This window comes from Carassius auratus, chromosome 9, assembly GCF_003368295.1.
Source record: "Carassius auratus strain Wakin chromosome 9, ASM336829v1, whole genome shotgun sequence".
NCBI classification, from domain to species: domain Eukaryota; kingdom Metazoa; phylum Chordata; class Actinopteri; order Cypriniformes; family Cyprinidae; genus Carassius; species Carassius auratus.
Window position 1 is genome coordinate 13,973,429 of NC_039251.1, and position 19,306 is coordinate 13,992,734.

At 39.4% G+C, this 19,306-nt stretch overlaps 1 protein-coding gene across 1 annotated transcript in view; it reads right to left on the reverse strand.

Moving 5' to 3' along the window:
- Positions 1 to 19,306, reverse strand: part of LOC113108444 (inactive phospholipase C-like protein 1) — a 69,153-nt gene that overhangs the window by 10,918 nt on the left and 38,929 nt on the right. Inside the window, exons 2-4 of the mRNA XM_026271577.1 lie at positions 10,290 to 10,913; positions 7,502 to 9,190; positions 12 to 374 (exon numbers count right to left, since the gene is read on the reverse strand). Of these exons, the coding sequence (XP_026127362.1) occupies positions 12 to 374; positions 7,502 to 9,190; positions 10,290 to 10,913 (2,676 nt within the window). The remainder of the gene's footprint in view (positions 1 to 11; positions 375 to 7,501; positions 9,191 to 10,289; positions 10,914 to 19,306) is intronic.

The following is a 19,306-nucleotide window of genomic DNA, read 5'->3' on the forward strand; positions in this document are numbered from 1 at the left end:
ACCTCCCTTACCAGTGCATCCTCTCGCAGGTCTGTAGCTTCTCGCAAGGGTCCACTGGCTGGGCGGAAAGTGTCATCCAGCACTTTGATTCCTGTGTTACGCAGAGTGACATACTCTCGTCCACGCCGTGCTCCTCTCCTGACGGACAGACCACGTCTCTGGGCTTTTCCACCACCTCTGCGGTTAGTGATGGCGATGTGGACAAACAGGCTGGCATGGGGCAAAGGGTCTCCAGAGAGGCCCAGCAGGGGCACATTGCGGTATCCAGGCTGTAGACACTCAAAAGCGATGGTGTACTGGCCAATGAAGTCATCACCTATATAATCATCATCCAGAACTACGAAACGCAGCAGCGCTAGTTCAGGCATGTTCACCTGAAAACAGAAAGCAGTGAATGTAATTTATGGCCTCTTCAGGTGTGCAACATTATACAGATGCAGCTGTAAGGAGAATTAAATATCTAGGGTGTGTAAACAGACACTTAACACATGAGCAGACATTCTGAAATATGAAGCATACTAAATTTAGTGCAGACCACCGAGCCAAACGTGCCACTGTAACACTGCAGGATATGGTGGATAAAAGATCATTTGCATAAAGTGCATTCCCACAGTCTCATCTATTTAAATATGGAAATGTTTAGCATATCACCTGGTCATGTGGCTATGTAGGACAAACACACACATTAATAAATAAGGAAGGACACACTTTATAAAAAATATGAATAACTGCGGGACTGTTACAGGCTGATACAACTTACACAAAAATGACTGTGTAACTATTGTTAGAGGTTCACGTAACCAATAAGCATACTTGCATAGTAACAAATACATTGAAAATAACAGTAAGTCTGTATTTCACTGTTTCCTTTGTGCCAGAAAATCAGGAACAATGGTACCAGAGAGTAATATCACTGAAATTACTTATTTGTGCATCTCCAAAAGAAAACATATCATTATCAAGAGGTGTGTGTGTGTGTGTGTGTGTGTGAGTGTGTGTGTAACCGTATTCATGATATGTAGATGTATGCATACACAGCATGTACTAACACTCACAAACACAAAACAAGACACAAAAGAGTTATGTCACACTCAATATGCATATTCATACTAAGAAAAGGAAAAACAGAGAAAATCTGGCAGGAAAACACAGACAACAAAGATAAAATGCCTCAGCTGGCAGCAGACACCCACACAGACGCCTGGACACAACTCATGCAAGAGAAATAGTTCAAGACAGGTATGCAGCATCTCAGAGAACGTGCTTCATGCTTCTATACATGGACAAATTTTATGAACTCTACAGACAAAACTATGTTCTATGATATTACCATGTTTTTGGGCATGGTAATACCATGTTAAGACCATGGATGTATGATGCTGTAATAAGAGTACCAAATAAGTATTGTAATACAATGGTACATAAATTATTACAGAGCAGAAAGGTGCACACATCTAGGTATGACAAATACATGTATACTCTAAAGAGACATTATATAAAGAGTTATATAGCAAATCTCAACTGCTGTATTGCTAGCATCTTTGCAAAATGCAAGAGTATTCATATATTATCATCACCCAACTCTAATCTGTTAAATGCAACTGTTGGGCAAGAAGTTATTAAAATGTCATCAAAAAGCATCATGATTTTCTGTAAAGCTGCTTTGTAGCAATATGAATTGTGAAAAGTGATACACAGATAAGTATGATTTGACTTGACATTGTGACTGGCATCATTAGGGGTACAGAGCTCTCAGTTACTTATCTCTTTAGTGAAAAAGGCCACAGGAAGAGATGTAAAAGCATTCTATCAGATCCCACCAGGGGATGTGCATTTGCTCCTCTCTCTGTGTGTGTGTGTGTACGTGTTCATTTGTTAGCGGGACTCTGATAGGTGTACCACTCCCAAGACTTATAAATGTATGACGTCCTTGAGCTCCAAGCAACAAGAGACAAACAAATGCAAACAACAAGAGGCACAATCCCCCAGGACAGAATAAGTGTGTGCATGAGAGATATATTTGAGATTTCACTGGATCCTTCTCAAAACCTCCTCTTCAAATAACCATATGGCACAGTCTTTGGTTTAAATCACAATAGCAGGGATTTAAATTTATAAGCGCTAAGTCTCACCCACAATTTTTATCACAGTCTATTTTAAATATAATGTGTATGATGTAGAAACCCATCCAAAAGGCAAATATCTACATTTATATTAAACATGGAAGTGCAGTGCCGAACGGTTCTAAGAACAGTCAGCTACATTATGGTTCCAGTTGTATTTCCACTTGAGCCTGTTATGGCATGGCACGATTACTAACCATTCTCAGCCTGGAATTCTCTGCAAGGTTGGACAACCGTGCTTAGCCGTGCTGTTAGAGTGCGTATGCGTGGCATCGCCACTCTGTTGACTGCACCTGCTTATATAGCTACATATATATATATATATATATATATAGCTTTTGAAAGGTTCATTTATATGATCATGTTTATACATATTATGAAGGCCTGGTTGAGCACTGATGGGTTGGCAATTGGGATAAGTGTCACTTCCACAAGGCCACTCACTCACAGGACACCCACAATGGCATAGAAGCATTGATGTGCCTTCATCACTTTTTGTCTGGCGAAAGGTGTAGGCTAAGTAATCAGTGGCAAGACAGAGCTGGATGTTTGTAATTGAGTGAACGCACACCGAGGTCTTACTTAACCCATATTCACCCATATCCACCTCCAAAAAACTCCCCACAGCATAAAAAAACGGAGTGCCGCCAGCAGCTGAATTTAGGGGTAGCTCTGTCAAGTTTGTTTTGACAATGTTGGACCAACAAGATGTAAAAGCTGCTGAATTTGCTCCCATGGCAGGCAAAACTTTTGACATAGTAGCTATTTTGACACTATTATGAAAAAGTGCACACTAACTATGATTTAGGACAACCATTCACTGTCTCGCTGCCACAGTTTGACCAAACTCCCCATCACATTCATTCTCTTTAAATAGAATCCTAACTACGTGCTTCCTAATGGTTTGCCAGCTGATGTGCCTTTGTATATTATAATGGAAAAACTAAATACCATCAGTATAATGCAGCGGTTCTCAATACCAGTCCCCCGGCCCCACTGCTCTGCACATATTGTGTGTCTCTCTTTGTTAACACACCTGATTCATATAATCAGCTCATTAGAAGTGAGCTCCGTGCATGAATTGTGTTCCAATTGACATGGTCTCTACACAGTGTTTACTGCTCCCACTTCGCAGGGCACTTATGTTCGAATAGAACAAATGTCTAAAGCAATAAGAGAAACATACAAAAAGTGCAGAGCAGTGCGGCACAAGGACCAGAATTGCATTCTTTGCATTAAAACACTTCAATTAATTAAACACTGGGTGTATTACAATTTTAGAATGGAATATTTATTAGGTTATGCATAATTTCTTGACACAGAATTACAATCGTATCGACTGAAATGTGAAGAATGTTTTTGCACAGTGGTGCCACTAGTGGAGTGAACTGTGAACAGCGATAAGGTTTAGCTAAGAGTGGTCCAGACTAACCTTACTAACGAATGACTTACAGAAGATATATTAGACTAAGAACATTTCAGGAAACACGTATTAACGTAATGTTAAAACTTAAGGTATAACTTACGAACAACGTCACGTAAAGATCATTTTGGGAAACGTAGCCCAGAACCGTGCGGCCTGATAGTGAAAAGATGTGGACCAGCAACTGTTTGGTTACCCACATTCTTCAGAATATCTTCTTTTGTTCTCAGCACAAGAGAGAAATTAATACAGGTTTGGGAAAACTCTTTAGTGCGTGTGCTTCAGAAAAAGCTCAAGTCAGAACAGCAGATGAATTAAACGTTTAACCGGCAAAGCTTTAAAGCACATGCAAATAATTTACTTTTGTGACTGTGAATAAGTGCACAATACAGTGTTCTGTGAGTGTTAATCTACCACTGAGTTAACACTGAAGTGAATGTCACATCACATTGTATAGCATATTAAGATGGAGGCATCAAAACTGCAGTTGACAGAATGTGCGCTGTATCACGATACAACAATATTTCTTCAAAAATAGTCATATTGTTCACCACTTTTTTAAAGCCTCTAATTTCCTCGTTTCAGCATGAAATGCAAGGGATATGGAGCTTTGTTATAATCTAACCTTGAAAAGTTATTTTTTGTGGTAAACAATATGTATACAAACAGTATTAAAGTAAGTTTTTAGCATTGAAAGTACAACTTACAATACGAACAGTTCTGGTTTGCTGTGTGTAGCTTCAACTAGGATTTTTAATATAGCCAAAAAGGAACAACAGGCAAACAGAAGCAAGGAGATTTCATAGCTTTTATATGAATAATAGCACTACTAATGGATTCTGGTTCAATGAAAAACGACAATAGTGTTTACTGAGTGCTTGAACATCTCTCTGCTTGTTGACAGAAACTAGTATTCTTGACAAAAACATTTTTAGCCTTCAAAAATTTCTAATAACAAAATTCCCTCAAATATACACTAACACTCTTTAAATGAAACTTGTAAAAATGTTGGCTGCTTGGTTTCAGGAGTCTTACTACACATCCAGAGTGTTGCATGTTTGTGTCCACTTCATTGCATTGGAAATCACAGGTAAAACAAACCCTCACCTGCACCAAGAAACTCTTAATTTGCATCTCGTAATTAAAGCTGTCTGAATTTGGCATGCAACTGTAATTAGGCCCTGCTAAAAGAAAGGTCACATCATTAAAAAAAAAAAAAATGTTGGAAGAAACTGGCATCCACTTATTGAGCAGTGTAATGAGGTATCTAGACTGTAGGTCTGAACTACAATCCAGGGCAAGAGCATTAGTGTAAGCAGGCCATTAAGTTTTGATGTAGATCTTCCCTAATTACAGATCTAAGAAGAGTTGTGTTGAGTTGCACACTCTTGCGTCATCCCACTGCATCCATGAGGACAGACTGCAACCATTAACCTCATTCTGGTTATGGTTCACAGGTCAGTACTCTATACATTCATGTTATTTATGTATGTGACATTTCTGTTATAGTTTCCAGCTCAGGTTAACACATGCTAAGAAATGAAAGAAACGGAGCAACCAGTGAGAGCTAGCCTTATATAAACTCCCTGCATTAGAACAGAATATGTTTTTGTCTAACTACATTGAGAGAAAATAACCATGTCTTCAAAAAACAAAAAACAAAAAAAACAATCAAACTAACAAAACAAATCTCAGATTCTGTCTTGAATCAGAGCTAAGAGCAGAATTAGCTTTCAGCCATTTTGCTGTCCTCTGAAATCTTCTTACAGAAAAACAATTCTCTCAGAATATAACAATCCTGAAAAATATTAGATGTTAGAATGTATAAAATGTTAGATTGGAATCACCTTGTTATCATGGCAATCTTCTAAGTGAGGTCAATGAGTATGTGTTTTATGACGGAGCTCAGTCAGAACGGTGTTAATATTGCATGCAGCAGGTAATCAGTGTGAGACATGGCTCAGTTGCTGCTTCATGGACTGCAGCATTCTGATTAAGACACATGAGAATGGACACTGCCCTCAAGACTGATACACACAGAGAAGCTCAGAATAACCTTGCACGTCACTGGCCACACCAGAGAATACAAGGTCAAAAACCCACAGGCAAGGTGCCATGTAAAATGTCTCATGTCTCAAAGTTTCATACAGTATTTTTCTATCTCAGAAAAATATTAAACTACAGACCAGAAATCAATCATTTCCAGTATGGGAGCTGTGTTCTGATCATATTTGTATACCTCTCAGTCGCCGTTAGGATACTTTAGGAATGAGTGAGAAATGCCATAAGCTGATGTTGCAAAAAGTCAGTTACTTCTACTATAAAACTGCATTTTTTTTCCAGTGTAAACTAAAAATAGTTTAATCCAAAAGTTTTTTCTTTTATAAAACATGTTGGAGATTAGCTGATAGGCTGTCAATTAATTAAATGATAATCTGTTTCCTCTAAAAAGCTGTTTATTCAGGATAGCCTCTCCTTCACTGACATACATAAAAAAAGGCCTCTGGTCTCCTTTCCCACATACTGTCAAAACAGGAGCGTTAGCATTAGCCATTATGCTTTTTTTGGCTAAATTTTGCAGGTTTACCTTCTAGTGGCTTTGGTGAACAAGGACTGAGAGAACTGTGAGTGAGAGCGCAAGTGCAGCATCCACTCATGTTGCCAGATCCAGTTATTATAAGCATTGTTGTACTTGTCTTTTCTTCTTAATTTGACAATTAAGAAAGTCAATAGAGTGCGAAGTTTCAGTATAGGGTTAGCAATATCTTTATCTTACCTTATTTACAAAAGATTTGAAGTTATTTCTGGTTTTTATTTTTGTTTTTTGTTTTCTTGATTTTTCATTTGATTTCATACCAATATCTGGCAACACTGCAATGATCACCAGAACTTTAACTGACAGTAATCAAAAGAGCCCCCACACGTTATTGCTGACAGGCTAACAAATTCAGTAAGGCAAACGCAGTATCATAGTATCATAACCCTCATGCAAAAATCTGTAAACAAGTACATCTATGCCATTCATTAAGTATTGTAGATAAATGTTCACAAAATCATGCCAACAACATCATCTATATAGCAATGGTTATTAATGAAAAATATAACAGTAATAGGCCTATGTATTGTTGAATGAATAATAAACAACTGATAAAATTATATACCCATAACCTAAAGTAAAGGTGCAATATGATATAATTTAACAATACCTATTCTTCCAAAACAGAGAAAACATCTTTCATAAACATCAACATATCTTTATCTTTTAAAGTGTTTAGTATAGGCCTATATAATGAGTTGTATGTGGGGTTATTATAGCACAATTCTTAACTCCACCCCAGACCTCACTAATTTTCAAATGGCCACGTGTACAGTGTGGCACAAATTACGTTATACTTATGTGCGCATGCCCATGTTGCCGTACCTACAGTATATCCCTTTAAATTAGACAGGATAGGAGATTAACTTGGTTGATTCTGGTGAAAAATGGTGTGTTCCACAGTTGAAATAAAATACTTTCTGATTTTCATTCATCTTCATTTTGTGCTTTAAGTACATATGTAAAGATGATCGGTTATTGATAAAACTTCTTTAAAAACTACAAAATTTTGTAGTATTGAGTATTGAGACCTTAATAGTACCAGACGTAACTTGCTCTGCCTTCTCTATCACTGTGTTGTCAGTTTTCGCATTACTCTGCAATGTACTTTTTACTGCATGAGGACATGATGTGTAATGTGAGAGTGGCATTGTTTGTCAGAGATAGCAACAGTAACTAAGGAGGGAGGGTCTTTGCGAAGGGTCAGTTGTCATATACAAAAACATTTCCTTAATATGGGCAGTTATGAATAATTATATTCAAAACAGTGATTTTAACTGGGCTTAAGTTTTAGTAAAGTGCTCCGCATCTCGTATGAAATAAATTAGATTTATATTCATGATGTTCTCACTCTCTCACCTGGAACTCGAAGGTCTCGTCAAACAGTGGGTCATCCTGATTCTGGGCAGCAGTGCGAGTTCTCTGCTCGGTGCAGTCTGCAGGCACTCCGTGCAGCTCCAGCACCACATATGGATCAATGACCTCACCTTTGGCACCAGAGCCTTGTGGCTTGGGTAGACTATGAGCACTAATGACCTTCACCCTGAGTGTTTGTGGTGGTACACCAGGCACACAGCCTTGTGACTGGGCAGTGAAGTAGGAAACCTCCTCTCGCATGACTGCTGGACGAAGAACATACCCACACCCACCGTTCTGCATAAAACGGCCACGGGTCAAGTCTAGCATGGCACCTGGTGTCTGCTGGTTGAGTGCCACCAGTTGCACACCTCCTTTCCAGTAGCCTTGTGGGTTTGGGTTGCTAGAGTCTAGCCTTACAGAGCTGGGCCTCACACGAGTTAGATTGCGCTTGGTAAAGTTCACCAGCTCCTCTGGGCTCTCACTGGCCAGCCGTCCTGCCTCTCCCTCCCCAAGAGAGCACAGGGTCCAGTGAGGGGGGTCAAGGGTCATAGGTGTACCTGGTGTAGATGGAGTGGAGGGAGGGGAATGCTGTTGGGATGGCTGTGCACTCGTCCGATGAGCATAAAAGCTGCGACTTCCAGTACGAGCAACTGCGACGAGATCAGACAATTCACGCCGTAAGCGGAGGCGCCTTGGCTGTGGGGGCGGGGGAACAACGAGGACCACCCCCAGTTCCTCTTCCCCAGGGATAGTCATCCTTCTGCCAGCCAGAGGACCACCCCCACCAATCTCCTCATCCTCCTCAGATACCTCTCCTTCAGAACCTTCTTCTTCGGGGGGCAGCTTCTTTCCGACAAGAAGCACCTTTCCCTTCAGCTGCTCTGGAGAGGGCAAAGTGGTTGCACGACCTCCCAGACTGACAGGCAGAGTTTCAGGGGTATAGAGCTTGGGTCCAAAAACTTTTTTTAGGTGTTGTGCAAGAGTACGTTGCTGGGAAGGTACGCAACGCTGGCATAGATACAGCAGCAGAGGATACTGGGAAGTGAGAAAAGCATACTTGTTGACTACTTCCAGGGCACTGCGCAGAGTAACAGAACCATGATGATGATGGTGGTGATGGTGATGATGATGCTTTCCATCTGTACCATGTTCTACACCTAATAATGGTTCCCCTTCTGGCCCATCAGTAACCCCAAGCTCCAGACACCGACAGCCAACCTGCAGGGCTCGAATGAGACCCCCAAGATCAGCTCGGCCATGAACTTGGTCGTCCAGCAGGTAGGAGCGGTAGGAGGCACTGATGAAATAATGAGATAGGGGCATCTTCATGTCCTGGCACACATTCTGGTGCTCAGGGTCTAATAACTGACACTCAGCTGACTGTAGGTAGCGGGTAAAGCCGTCCAAGCCAAGTAGACCTCGTTCACGCCCAGCTGTAGAGGGTTCAAAGCGGCGAAGAAGTTCCAAGCAGCCCTCAGTGGTGGCCAATGATAGACCTTGCTCAGTCTCTAGGAAAAGACGCAGGTCTTGGGCGTCAAGGCACTCTTGGTCTTTTGAGAGTTGCACTAGCAAGAAATAGACATCTGGTCGTGTACACAACTCGCAGAAGGCCTGCTGGAATTCTTCCAGTGTAACATGAGAAGTTAGCTTCTCTTTGCTCCGCTGAATCTCCTTAAAGCGCAATCGCACCTGATAAAAATAAAAAGAAAGAGTTGTAATAACATTTTAGTACACATATTTATGTTGGCAGCACTTATATGGATAACAGATTATGCTAGAAACCCAAACTAACAAATACTAACAAACTATTATCATTTACCATTGCCCAAGGCACTTGCTCCAGGGGGAATGCCTTGCTTTGGAAATTAAAGTATCTACTAAATGATAAAAAAAAGAAAATAAGAACTACTGTCAGGTGACAGTTGGTTATTGATGACCAAGGCCTTGAGATTTATGCAGTCTACTGTTCCTGCTTATAATGTAAGCCTGTCTCATCAGTTTTTTAGGTTTCACTTCTCAAATAAGAAATGCTGGGGGTGATATTCTATTTTGCTTTGAAATTTAATGAGCAATCACAGAACAAAACTGTTACACAAACCAGAGGCAAATCAAATAAGCAGCTTGCGGCAGACAGTGATTTGAATCTTGAGAGACAAAATGTCTCAAGTCATATGCTGTCAGGGACAGCAGCGCTTCACTGGGCCTAGATTGTGTCCTGCATTTTTCAAGATTAGGATACAGCCAGGAGCAAAGTGAGTCATGCCTATACAGTCGGTTCCTCAGTGCTTGCCCTTTTTGCCTTTACATGTCTCTCTAGACACATGAAGCAGATGCCTCACACCCGCTGTCACAAAGACTTGGAAACTTGGCCCTGTGGTTTCTGTCTGGCCTCCTCCTGTCCCCAGCTGTCCAGTCCACACACAAACACACATGGATGAAACTACTGTCACAGCTGCCAAATTGAAAAGCAAACAATTGCTGTGTGCCTCAGCAAGGCTGGTTATCAAGTCAAGCTAAGTAATGATACAGAAAGATGAGCTCTGGAACAACACTCATATTGCCTGTTCATATTTATGGCTCTTTCAATGTTTGTTTTACTGCTCTAGCACAACTAGTATGATTCTTATTTTATGCGTCCTACATAAAAACTGCCACAGTATATGTATTCCTGATTGCTTTCAATTTGGGAAGTCCGACATTCAGTATTGCTTGGCTTTTTCTAAACCCATTTACTCATGAAATGCAAGATTTTGTGGTAAATAAATTTAATTATAAAAGAATGTCTTACCTTTGCTTCCCTAATGCCAGGGCAGAGTTTACAGATGGTGGCCACTGCTGTGTCCTCAGACACAATTCCGTGTCCATCTTCATCAACGAGAGCAAACTCTGTCGCCAACCAGTTCTGCCTCATCTTGCTCCCAGTACTGCCTTCTCCCACCCCTCCATCTCCTCCACTCCCTCCAGCAATGGAACCAGGGTGAGACAACAGGTACCGCAACCCGGTCACCCAGATGTTGGCCACATCGGCAGAGAGAGCAACCAGGTCCAGGGACTGATACTCATCACCGTGAATGATGGAGAAGGCTGCTTCTTCACCAAGGTGATCCGATGGGCCATTGTGGAGAAAGGTCTCTGTGCTTTTCCCTGTGCGGACCTCACGAATAGCCGAGATGTCTAGTCGAGCTCGGTCACCATCTTTCTTGGAGGGTTCCCAACGGAGGCAAGCCAGCTCAGGATCTAGAGTGTAGAATCTCGAGTAGATGCGCGAGTTGGGTCGCACCTTCTTTAGCTCGCAGCCACCCTGCATGAAGGCAAGGCAATCTGCAGCACTGCTCACCTTCTTTTCTGATGGCATACTGCTGAAGGAAACCGTTTTCTTTCTCCCTCCACTGACCTTGGCCACTGAAGGATCCTTGGAGAAAATAAAGAAGAAATAATTAAACCCCATGTGAACCACAAAGAAAGAAAACTTCCATGTAATTTTACCAGTGCTGTTCTAGCTAAGCATCTTAGCAACAAAGCAAGATGGAAATTCTCTCATCCATCACCGAAAGCTCTTTGTGTTTAAGCATGTCTGTAGGTTTATGTCCAAACACAACATGTTTCAACCTGAAACAACTTTTTGCACATAACCATTCAGGCACATTTTAGACATAAATGATCAAGTCATCCAAGGGAAATGAACTATGGTGTCCTTCCTCTGGCCTATTCAGAATTAACTAACCACATCCTACATTGCATCACAGACCAGCAGCACTGGATTGTGTATTGCTATTGTAAGAGCTGCTAAAATATACCTGTTATTTCTTTGCTATTCTTAATTCTGTGTTTGTCATTTAAAATTATTGGTGACAAGTTAATTTTACCTAGCAAAACCTAAAATCTTAAAAAAAAATCCTTTAGAAATATTCAGATTTAACCGAATTCCCAAATAAGATGATTCTTTACATTATGCGGAAAACCTTTTTGATTAGATTTTTTTTTTTATTTGATTATGTAGCAATTAAGCCATGCATATTAGAATTTAAAAAATGTTTTCAAGCATTTCACTCCAGGGATACAGAATGATGAAATGATAATGAAATTCATTTTGGAGCAACCGAAAAATGCGAAAGCTAAATGATGGCAGAGCTAACTGTCACCTTGCCCGACACACTGAAAGGAAAGGAGATAAAAGGTTTATGTTTGCTGGGGCTGCTGGTTTTAAAATATGTGCATGTCATAATACCTAAAAATGAATCCACAACAAAGCCTCCTAAAGAAACACATTATGTCATTGCAGTAGTTTGAATGTGTAATCTGGGATTTCCACCCCAAGCCATTTGGCACTAATCAAACTGATTTTCATTACAGAAACGCAGAGAGTATGCACACAGAAGCTAATGAATGTCAGACATACCAAATATCAAATATGGACTTTATACAATCAAGACATGAATAATCCCATTAGAAAGTCTTTGGTTTCTCTGCATGTTCCATAACTAGCACACATCAAATCAATCAGACATGATATTTATAAATAAGCAGAAAAAAAAAGAAAAAACAAACTCCATATCCATATCTGTCCAGGAACCAGAATATCATATATAAACTTGGGTGGCAACCTAGAAACTAACCCCAACATCCTAAGAACCAACTAGCAACACTCTTGAATTCACCCCCCAAAAAAAATCTGAAACACACGGCATCATGTCATAGGCAAGAAAAAAATTTAAGATCTAAATATAGCCCAATTTACCATGTCAGAATCAGAAAATTGTTCTGTATTGATTTTGTCAGTTGTTCTACCTGAAGTGTGAAATACACATTGCATTGTGTTGGGTTTTAGGGTTAAAGGAAATGTCCACAATAAAATAAAATACTGGTACAGTAATTTTGTCAGGATATACAGTAACTTTCTTTTATTGTTTTTTTTATTTATTTTCACAATCACATTCTGCTACTTTATCATCACAATTATCATCCTTTTTAAGTCTAGGAAGAAATAAGCACTACTTGGAGCTTTCACAAAACACCACAATTCTGGAATTCCTCAGCCAAGCAAAACCCAGTTGATATTCAGACCAGAGAAGCAGTGGATGAGGTCAGGTCAGAGAGTACAGTGTGCAGCCACTGAGCACTCTGACATGTTCATTTGTCTTCGTTTGTCTGTTTTCATGCAGCTGGCAGACTCCGTTCCTTAAAGCTGCCGTGCTTCTGGATCAGAACCTGCCTGACGAGTCGACAGCCTGCCGCTGTGAATCCAGGTCAGCAGGTGTTTGAGCAGACTGGGTGATAGCGGAGCTGAAGCAATCACAATGAGCCATGCAGCACCGTGCACAGTTTAACAGGCATGGCCTCGCAAGGCTAAAATGCAGCTTTAGTGGTTAGACACCCAAGGGCACCATAAGAAAGAGGCAAAAAAGCAGGCTGCTCATCCATCCATCCATCCATCCATCTAGGCCACCTACCAATCTGAGCTCTCCAGGATACCATGATGACAAGCCTGCAAAGCTTTTAATGTATCGTTCTTGCCTAAAAGTGCATCTATCAGACTTAATCCCCCTAAGTGCACTTCAGTTTGCTTTGTTTTTTGAAACATAGATTGTTTTTTTTGTTTTTTGTTTTTTGTGTGTTTTTCCAACAAAGAATGAAGGGTCCACCCGTAAGGAAAGGAAAGCAATGGAATGTAAGAGAGTGTTAGCTAAGGAATATGAAAAAAAGGTGTGAAATATAGCAAGGGTTGCAGAAAAAACAGAGTTAATGAGATGGAGGGATGAGTGTAACAAAACACACACACACACACACTGCTGGAAAACCTAGAAGGTAAGTAAAACGAGGCCATCTTTCTTCCATAATATAAGATTACACAGACATCATAAGCAATTTTCCACCATCAGTCTGAGAGGGATAACAGAAGTATCAAAAACAGCAAGAGGGGAGCTGGGAGATGAAGTGTGGTTAAATTTAGATGTGCTCCCATCTCCACTTAATTAAGGGAAAGAGGAGGAAATGGAAGGGGAGCACAGGCACTGGAAAGGAGGAGATAATAACTGGAGGTGGGTTGGATGAAGAAACTGAGGACAAGGAGGAGAAAATGAAGAGTGACTGGGGAAAATATAAGAAGAACTAAAATGCATCAGTATGGGCACTGGTTTTAATAACAGTCAAGTCCCTGCCCTTTAAGGGGCATTTTAAAGCTCATCAGTGATTTGGCAGCTAAAACCCACAATGTCATCAGTCTGCTCTACAACTGAGTCCTTACTGAACCTTTCCAATGCTGCCTGGGGCTAAACTCTTTCACACAGCAGAGTGTTTAACACTGTCATCCGCTTACAGCCAATACAAACAATCTAGACTGAAAGGAAGACAACAAATTCACAAATCAAAGGCTGTGAAAGAATATTTTATTCACATATATTATTGACAAATGCAAGAACCTGTATCGATGTATGTTTGAGTAACACTTACTCAACTAGCAAGGTCTAGATTTTGTGTATAGTTACACCACTGTGCTACCAACTTGTGTGCAGCGACAGGTTGTCGGGTGTCCTGTGGAAAATGATAAAAAACTTCCTATCTCTAATATATTTTGTTATTATTATTTTAAATCCGTGATATTGGTCGTCATTAGGTCTGTTTGTGGGTTTAACAAGTACTTAACCAGTAAAAAAGTATTCAAAAGAGCTTATGACTAAACCTCTTAATGCCATTGGATCTTCAAATTGTCAGTCAAACCTCATAACTCCACCTCTCTTCTATTCAGAAGAATGAAGTGCCGTGACGCTCAGTTTGACAACAGACGTTTAACTTCTTCGCTATGCAAGGGTAAATAAAGAACTGATGCTTGAATAAGTACATTGGTTTCTTTACTCGAGAAACACTGTCTATAAAGGCTAATGTTTTTGTTAGTTCGAAAAGCGGAAAGTCTTAGCATTTGCTGTCCAGTTAGCCAATATTCTTTTGTACGTTTTAAATAGATCATGAGATTTTGCTAATTTAGTAAAGTACATACTTCACTATATTTTGGGCAGAAATTGCCACCCAGAAGTGAGCAAAACCTGACAAAATGACCAAAAAACTCCCTTTGAGGATGTCCTCATTTGTAAAATGGTGTGTTTTGCAATTTGTGAACATACAAGACAGATAGACAGTTTTGTTTACACAGTAAAAGCTGTGCATTTACATTCACCCGCTTTTAAAAAAACATATCTAAAGCTAAACACATTCAGGGACGTCTTTGGCAGCGAAATTTAAGAAAATGTAGCTTTGCAAATGCCTAGTTTTAGTAGGCTAAGCAAATTGTTAAGCTGAAATGGTCGTGTTAAAATAGTATAGGATAACAGAGCCTGCAAATACAGTATTTATTTGAAACATTAGCTGTGAGACATTAGCTTTGAGCAATACTTGGCAAGCAAACAAAGAGCTAATCACATGGCAGTCTGTTGAGGAAATTCTGCTGAGACTTCCATGAAGGAAAAAAAAGTTTCTATGAGATCACCATGTAACAGTATTAGTGTAGTGTAATTGTACACTGACAAATTAATAGCTCATTATTATTTTTTCAAAAACAAACAAACATAGTCATCCTGCACTGCAGAAACTAAAACTGTCATTATGATGTTCTCCGTAACTATGAAAGACAGAGTTGATTGGTTAAAGGGATAATTCACCCAAAAATTGAATTTTTACTGGTGGTGGTGGTGGTGGTGGGGGGGGGGGGGGTCTCAGACCTTTTTTTTAATCCATGCAATAAAAGTAACTTGGGTTCAAAGCAGTTCTTCAACCTTATTTTTTAATGTTTAACAGAACAAATAAAGAAAGTCATACATGTTTGGAATGAAGTCAGGATGAGTAATCGTTACATTTTTTAGGTGAACTATCCATTTAAGCACACAGCATTTCTGTCCATCATCTCATAACCCAATCACAACAGAGCCCACTAACCCCATCCCAAAATACCACATCGTACCACTGACTTCATCATCTGGAACAACACCTGGTGCTGCCCGTAATCTACTCCAGCTCCAGGCAAGCCACGGAAAAGCATTGCAATCCAGCTAATGATCCAGCTCTGAGAAAGCAGTAGATTAGTGCCGCCGCACCGCTCCCACCCCGAGAGACCTGCCGGGTAATCCGTGCCGGATGGGGAGACAGTGATTTAGCAGGGTTAGAGGGGAACGCCCATGGATTAACTGACAATAAGTTTAGCTGGCCGTCAATCCTACCACCCAACTAATTGAAAATGCTGATGTGTGGGTCAAAATAGAATTACGTCAAGCAGAAATGTGAGGCAGAGCTGATCTCCTGACATTGAGCTTGTCTATAAACAGCTTGAAGGATGAAATGTGTCGTTGAAGCAAATATGAATACAGCAAAGAGAGATTACCAAACACCTGTTCTTCCCAGGAGCAAAACACAGACAAATATAGAGGTGGATAGAGAAGTCAGTGTATAAAGCCTGATGGTGCATTGAGGATCAAATTAAATTAATCTTGTAGTAACCATTCACATTTCTAAGCAATATTTAGAAATAATGTAATAAAGTACAGCAGAGTGTGAAAAAAAATGTTCCAGTACAATTTGAATAACTCCTGCCTAATAACAGCTGGCAGCTATGGAGATTTCAATGCTCCAATTCATCACTTGGAAATTGCTTTATAATTAAATGTGTGTTGTAAAACTTAAACAGCACTTTAATATGATTACACTCACTAAACCTTCTGTTATACCTGTCTGTCCTGGAATTAAAAAACAGGTTTATTAGAGTACTTCCTACACAGATGTATCATTGCCTTAATCTAATCTATGTTATGTGGTGGTGTGAAAGTACAATATCTTCTTGTAAAAGTTTGTAGAAATGTTAAACCATTTTGACTATTTGACGCAAACTGAATTTAATATAGACTTCTCAATACTTTGATGATCTCCACTGGCCTTGTGATATCTACTTAGAGACATTTAGTTCCGATAGAGTTATTTCCAGGTTTTATTATCCAAATTGTTTTATTTTATTATCCATCTAGCATTTGAGTTTTCTGCTAGCCAACCAGAAACTCTGGAAGTAGAGAAAAGCGGCTCACGACGATGGGCAGGATTCCAAAGCACGGCTGGTCTCTCATGATCAAGAGTAAAGCACTTGAAATAATTGCCAGCCATTTCCACAATCAAGCTCCTTTTATCACAGTTTTTTACGGCCTACATAGCCTACACAGTCATCAGCCTACGCTGCTTTACAGGTTGCATTCTGAAAACAATCAGTCCTCAGGCAGTCTTCAAAGCTGCCCCGAATGAGCAGGGAAAACCTCAGACACCACTTACTCAAATGTCTGCCAAGAGTGATTTTCTGGTCATTTGTTTCCTAAAAAGCCTCCTCAGCACTAACTTTCTTAGACTGAAGCTGTTTAGTTAAGCCATAGGTTCTCAACTGTCAACAGAGTCACAGCCACAGGGATGTGCTAAATGCAAATAATGGACCCTTTTCACAAGACTGTGATGACACATTTAACAGATTTTTATATTTAGATGTGAAAAGTTACATTTTTCTAATTTAACTAACAGGTAAAATAAATATAACTTTTTCACAAAGAAAAAAAGAGAAAATGTTTATTTTTTAATGATGACATCAGAGGTTGTGCATCCAATCAAACTACAGTATATTAGTGCATTCATCTGTCGCTTAGTAAAATGGCTAATACTAATACAATATTTGGCCCAGTGTCTTTTCCATCTGCTCTGCTGGTAAACCACACTTCTGCTGATGTTTATGCATTAACAAAATAGTCAGTTACAAAAATGATATTTGTGTAAATAAATACTAATTTACAGGGGCTGGTCATATAGTTAGAATATCATCAAAAACAGGTACGGATAGGTTTTCACAGGAAATTCTAGCATGGCACTGCATCATTACGTCACATTTGTAAACATGAAGTTTCCAGACTACTCGGCTATCGCATGTTATGATCCTGCAGGTGGCGGATCGTTTAATTATAGCCTATTCCCACAAAAGCTGGAATGATCAAATGTCAAAAAATCATTTTGATTGCGGATTGTAATCAAGAAATATTATGAAGCGCATGTGAATTAAAATAAATTATATTACAGTTTTAAATGTGCTCCTGATTACAGATAGCCTGGTTTTACACAAGATGTGAATTTTAAAGACAACCAGTTTGATGGGAGCATAGTTTTTTCTTTTTGGGTTAAAATAATTTCTTAATATGAAATTCGAATAATGTGACAATTAGAGATTAGACTGTACAGAAATTGAAATCTACATGCTAATATGGTCCGTGTATCATCCGATCATTCAATTATTCCATTAAATCTGGCAAACCAAAAACGAAATAACGAATCAATATTTTGTTTTTCTGTATGAACCAAATATGGAAAACTGACGTTTGTTTCAAAGCTTTCAGCTCGAAACGGGAAATATAATAAACAAGGAAACCAAAACAAAATAATGGATCAAATTTACGTTGTCTCAATTTTTCTTTATTTGTGTAGTAGGTCTAACTATTTCCCACGGTGGCGTCCTGCTTGCTTTGCGCATGTGCAGTGGATAGTTTCAAAGGAGTAGGTCGCTGAGCGCCCAACATACGATGGGTAACTCGCGAAGCACAAAGTTCCTCCGTGTTTTCTCAGCATTATATCTTAGAAAATACGAGGTTTGAGAAGTAAAAGGCGGGGCAACATTTAAAATATTTCAAAGTTAAATTTCATGCAAACAGTTTTTAAAAGACCAGTTTCAGTCAAATATTTATGTTTTATGCCTATAACAAAACCCATTGTTAAAACAGAGCGCAAACAATTATATCTGGAACATTATATACTGTAGACTAACCAATATGCGCTCACTTCCGCGTATTTATCGCGGGGATAAAGAACACGTTTTTGTTTAACGATCACAGGCATAGTTACAGTATGTCCAATAACAATACAACACGCAATAATAAAAATCCGATGGTTTAAATGTCCTTTGAAATCACGCTAACCACTTGTTTTGGTATGTGGGACATTTTAAGTGATAGTTAATTAAAACATTTATATTAGCAGATTATTTTATTACTAATGAGATCAATAAAAGCAATCAAAACGATATATATATATATATACAGTCTTGTTCAAAATAATAGCAGTACAATGTGACTAACCAGAATAATCAAGGTTTTTAGTATATTTTTTATTGCTACGTGGCAAACAAGTTACCAGTAGGTTCAGTAGATTGTCAGAAAACAAACAAGACCCAGCATTCATGATATGCACGCTCTTAAGGCTGTGCAATTGGGCAATTAGTTGAAAGGGGTGTGTTCAAAAAAATAGCAGTGTCTACCTTTGACTGTACAAACTCAAAACTATTTTGTACAAACATTTTTTTTTCTGGGATTTAGCAATCCTGTGAATCACTAAACTAATATTTAGTTGTATGACCACAGTTTTTTAAAACTGCTTGACATCTGTGTGGCATGGAGTCAACCAACTTGTGGCACCTCTCAGCTGTTATTCCACTCCATGATTCTTTAACAACATTCCACAATTCATTCACATTTCTTGGTTTTGCTTCAGAAACAGCATTTTTGATATCACCCCACAAATTCTCAATTGGATTAAGGTCTGGAGATTGGGCTGGCCACTCCATAACATTAATTTTGTTGGTTTGGAACCAAGACTTTGCCCGTTTACTAGTGTGTTTTGGGTCATTGTCTTGTTGAAACAACCATTTCAAGGGCATGTCCTCTTCAGCATAGGGCAACATGACCTCTTCAAGTATTTTAGCATATGCAAACTGATCCATAATCCCTGGTATGCGATAAATAGGCCCAA